The sequence below is a fragment of the Fragaria vesca genome, linkage group LG5, assembly GCF_000184155.1.
Source record: "Fragaria vesca subsp. vesca linkage group LG5, FraVesHawaii_1.0, whole genome shotgun sequence".
Lineage (NCBI taxonomy): Eukaryota > Viridiplantae > Streptophyta > Magnoliopsida > Rosales > Rosaceae > Fragaria > Fragaria vesca.
The window spans coordinates 18,692,261-18,697,767 of NC_020495.1; the positions used below are offsets into that span (position 1 = coordinate 18,692,261).

Below are 5,507 nucleotides of genomic sequence, written 5' to 3' on the forward strand. Positions count from 1 at the left end.
CACACACACACACACACACACACACACACTTGTATTCAGCAGTTTCATTACTGAAGGCTTGAGGCAACCACACCACAACCTTTTATTCAAATTAAAAAAACAATGCAATGGTACTAAAATGAATAAATGAAAGTAAGTATAATAAAAAAGTTGAGTAAAACAGTTATGGTAAATTGGTAACTACATCATGCATGTTTAATCAAAAATATTGGAATTAAAGTTGTAACAAGAGAACAATGCGAGGTTTCATCAGCGCCGGCCAACCTACTCTACAACAGTGGGACAATTTGAACCGGCTTGGATTTTTTTTTTTTTGGATCAAATAAACAGCTCAGATACACAACAATAAGTTTGTTGTAAGTCGAACTCACGGCCTCCAACTTATAAGAGGATACTTAATTATGTCACTAGACCAAATGATCTTGATCTTCTTATTTAATGAATTTATTCCAACTTTTCAAAAAACAAAATTTCAGGGTTCGCTAGATGAATGAAAGACTATTCAGTTAAGTTTATTAACATCATATACGTATAATTGTGTCTCTAACTGTATGCTTTGGGGAGAACGGGTCCGGATCTTGTCAGATTTCCGCCCATGACACCCAACAATCAGTGTATGTGTCCGTGTGTGTGTATACACACATACACACACACCTTAGACAATTTACATTTCATGCAACTACTCTTTGTGGATCATTATTATTTTATCATTTCATGGTCAAGATCATATCATTAGAATCTGAATTTATTTGGATATACAAAATATATAATAGTAAGACTTACATGTATAGCTATCATGTGTCCCACTGCTCTCTTACTCGAGTCTTGAAGCTCACCAGCAAGTAGAAGTTCATCCAATATAAAGTAAGCCTACAAGTTCCAGGTACTCTTTTCAAACCCTGAATGAGAGTCCAATGATATACTAATATGACAACAGAGTGAAAAAGATACCTTGTGAAAATTAAAAATCAAATCCAGCTCACAAACCTAATTTGTATACCAGACGACAAAATCACCAAAAATTACAATCATCAGCAGCTATCAGTAAAACACATGTGTCTCATTTATTCATTGATTGCAAAACAATAAGGATTAACAATTCATTTGAGAAACGTACGTACACTGCCAAAATATCGATCGAGTATCTCAACATATTGGTGAATTATTTCAAGAACCTCTAATTCATTGTCCTCTTGGTCAATGCACATGTAGAAATAGAGGCTCGCGTATCTGATCAAGTATATTTCAATTCATGTAAACCAATTAAACTAGCTATTCATAATAGTAATTAGCATTGTTAAAATTTAAATAAGGTTACCCATATGTTGGTGCACAACCTTTTATAGACAACTTTAAGCCCCCTCCATTCTATGAAGTTGCATAACTTGGAGCCTCGGTTGAGTATTACACCACTAAGCTCCCTCATTACCTTTTTTCCACAAAAGCTTGCAAGCATAACTATTAGCACAATAACAATGAAAAACATGAAACTCTCTACCATTACACTAGTTCATTTAAGTTGAGGCTAGGGTGTTATAATTATGCGCCTATAAGAAGCGAGTCAAATGGTTGAACACATACTTAGTAATAAAAGCTAGAGAAACTATATGCGAGTCCGTAATGAATTATACAAGACCTTTTCACTCTTGTTTAATATCTTACTTACTTGAATGTTTTTTATTGTATGTCTTGAAGGAGAAATTAATAGAATCTCTTCATATAAGTGATATAACAATGCAGAGGGACCAAAGTGTGTCGTTGAAAATTGATAAATTTAGTGATTCACCTCTACAAGGAGCTTTCAAAAAATCGCATATTGTTTTACCCTAAGCTTTCAAGAAGCAAATGTTGGTGGGTAACATGTACATGTACAGGTGCAAAAGCAACAAGTGTTAGTCCATCATTTGATTTTAAACTAACAAACAATTTAAAGTTATCAACCATTTTGGGGTATGATGCACTGCTTTATTATATGTAAAAATGAATCGACTGAACAAGTAGAATACATACATATAATAACTTCAACTTAATAGAAAAACAAAGCAAGTTAAAAAGGGTGCATTGCTTAATTTGTTGTGATTCATATGTATGCACATGTTCAATAGTTGTATTAGGATAAAATTATGTGCTCATACTCAATGGAATGGAAACAACCTCGTATTAGGATGATTTATTTGAGTGATTGAGTATGCACCTTAGATCTTTCCTTCTGGGAATAGGTTGAAAACCATTTTGTCAGCCTCACCTTTCCTTGTCGGCTAACAAGAATGACATAATGAATCTGCAACAAGAAGCCATATAACTTGCTTTAGATTGAATGAGTACTTGAAATCGAGAAACACAAATGACAAAGCATTATGCAAAAAATAATTACCATCGCTGATGAAATCTTAAATATGCCAAAACAATGAGCTCAGATTTGGATTTGATAGGATATGTGTATCTTCAAGATTTAGAAATAAATATATGAGATATCTTCCAGTAAAGACCGGAGTAGTCGTTATGCTTTAGATATATTTGCATTTAAAGATTTGACTCTTAAATATTTAATAGATCCGTTTCATTCGCATCTCTCTTTCATTTTTATATGATTCACTATAAGCAAGTAATGCCTCTTTCATATAATAATAATAAGGAAAAATCGTTCAAAGAGTGTCTCACTTTTTAGAGAAGCAAAACTTTAGTATCTTAACTTTCAAAAATTTCAAAAAGATATCTCACGTTATTATACCGACTGAAAAATGATATCTATAACTGTTTGCTCCGTTAAACAAACTAACCGATGAAAGATATTTTCGCTTTTCAATATTTTAATTTTTTTTCATTTCTCTCTCTCTCTCTCAACAATTGAAATTCATCAAAAACCCACTTCATAATCCTTCATTCTCTGTTGTCTCGTTGCAAAATGGTTTTTGTTTGAGAAATTCGTCTGAATGGTATACGAACTTTTGCTCCTTATAAATTTTGGTATATCAAGTTTTAAAAATATAAGATTGGTATCTTATGTTTCATCCCAACCTAAGATTAATATATATCTATGTTGCACGGAAACGGAAACGAGTTTCGGTTTCTGATACGATTTGATACGCCGAACGTCAAAATCAAATATTGTTCGATACGAAACGTGAAAGAAACGTCAAAATTACAATAAATATTATTTTTATTATATATAATTGTAAGTAATAACAAAACTTTCGATAAAATCAAAAGACTCATGACCTTTCTGTATAAAAAAGAGAGTAAAAGACTCATCTTGTTTGGTTCAAAAACAAACTTGTTCCCGGTTTCAATTGCTATATTATCATCAATCATCACTTTATCAACTCTATTAATCAAAAACAAGTCTTATAATTGTTAAGAACATATAAATCCCAGCAAATCTAATGCAGTAGGCCCAGTCCACATCCTTGTAGGCCCAATCCATTTCTAGCACTACTCATCACTTCAACCTGGAGAACAAGTCGTCCATCTGCTCTATATATGTTGAAGTTCAATATATATGTATAACTAGAGTTGATAACCACGCCTTGGCGCGGTATAGTATCCACATTATACATATTTCATATATGTATAAGAGTCATCACAAAAATAATATTTATATAACAAAACTTCTAGTTTTGTGTTATACACTTCTACCAAAAATATAAATGCTCTAATTGTTTTGATTTGTACGTATACAAAAATAACATTTATATAACAAAACATCTAGTCTTGTGTTATACACTTCTACCAAAAATATAAATGCTCCAATTGTTTTGATTTGTACGCATACAAAGCAGAAGAGAAAATGACAGAAATAGTTCCGTGAAACAGCGGGGTAATAGATTAAAGGGTATTGCTATTAATCCATCTATTTTTCTATCCACACATTTTTATTTTAGAATTGAAATTTGTTTAGTCCTTGTGGTTTGAAATCAATATCTGTTTAGTCCTTGTGGTTTTATTTTAATCTGAATAGTCTTTAAAGTCACAATTTTTCATCCAAATAGTCCTTATGGTTTTATTTTAATATGAATAGTCCTTAAAGTCATGATTTTTCATCCAAATAGTCATTCAGACAATTTTCTCAGTTAAAGGCCATAAGGACTATTTGGATGAAAAATCATGACTTTAAGGACTATTCAAATTAAAATAAAACCATAAGGACTATTTGAATGAAAAATCTTGACTTTAAGGACTATCTAGATTAAAATAAAACCATAAGGACTAAACAGATGTTGACTTCAAACCACAAGGACTATACAATATTTTACCTTTTATTTTATTTACAAACTTGTCACTTGAATTTAATTGATGATTGGTTCTCATTATATATAGGGTGTGTTAATAGCAAAAATGAGTGTGTTAATAGCATCACACATAAATTATCGCGGTAATATATTAATATCTCTAAACTCTTCTGCTTTGTGAAAAATGTTGGAGCTATTTCGAGAAGAGTCTAGAGAGTGAGAAAGATGGAGAAATTTTAGGCGAGAGAGAGCGAGAAGCGGAGAAAAATATAAATTTATACCTAGAGTTGAAACGAAGGGTAAATACAGACTTACACAGCTTATCAGCAGGGTAAAAAGCTCCGCACATTGTTCACAGTGCCAACATCGGTACCTAAATCATTCTCGATCCTTCACGATGAAAATACGTACTGATTATATATATATATATATATATACATGATTTCTTGGTGAAGGAGGTCCTTATTTATTCTTACAGTGCGGATTTCCACTTTAGACTCACTTTTCAATCGAATTTTCACATCTCCACCGTCTAGTCTTTAGATACTTATGTATAGATAATCTCTGTAAAATTTCAGCCAATTTGGTTATTATTAAGGCAGTCAAATTTGATTAGACCAATGGACGAACAACATTCTGTCGAACTTGAACCGTTCATGTTTATAACATGAAAACACAGTTTTGAGTGCCTTAATGATATCCAAATTGGCTGAAATTTTGCAGAGATGATCTATACATTAGTATCTAAAGACTAGACGGTGGAGATGTGAAAATTCGATTGAAAAGTGAGTCTAAAGTAGAAATCCGCACCGTAAGAATAAATAAGGACATCCTTACTTGAGAAAGCTTGTATATATATATATATATATATATTATTAGGTCCCAATATCCGTATTTATTCAAAAGGTACGGATTTTCTTAATTGACCCACTTTGAGATCATATTCACATTGTAGGTATATATGAGTAGATCATCTCTACAAATTTTCAGCCAAATTGATAATCGTTAAAGTATCGAAACTATATGATTACAATGAATGAACCAAATATGTTCAACAGGAACCGTTCGTATAATTCACAAATTTGAATACCTTAATGATTATCAATTTGGCTAAAATTTTGTAGAGATGATCTACTCATATATATCTAAAAGATGAATGGTTGAGATGAGAAAATATGATCGAAAAGTATGTCAATTAAGGAAATCGTACCTTTTGAATAAATATGGAGGTTCGTATCTGAAAAGGCCTGTATATATATATATATATATATATATATA

At 31.6% G+C, this 5,507-nt stretch overlaps 1 protein-coding gene across 1 annotated transcript in view; it reads right to left on the reverse strand.

Annotated features, from left to right (window-relative positions):
* Nucleotides 1-5,507, reverse strand: part of LOC101296579 (AP-1 complex subunit sigma-2-like) — a 6,733-nt gene that overhangs the window by 332 nt on the left and 894 nt on the right. The window contains exons 2-6 of the mRNA XM_004301552.1: nt 2,195-2,281; nt 1,338-1,429; nt 1,122-1,230; nt 952-987; nt 784-870 (exon numbers count right to left, since the gene is read on the reverse strand). Coding sequence (XP_004301600.1) covers nt 784-870; nt 952-987; nt 1,122-1,230; nt 1,338-1,429; nt 2,195-2,281 — 411 coding nt within the window. The remainder of the gene's footprint in view (nt 1-783; nt 871-951; nt 988-1,121; nt 1,231-1,337; nt 1,430-2,194; nt 2,282-5,507) is intronic.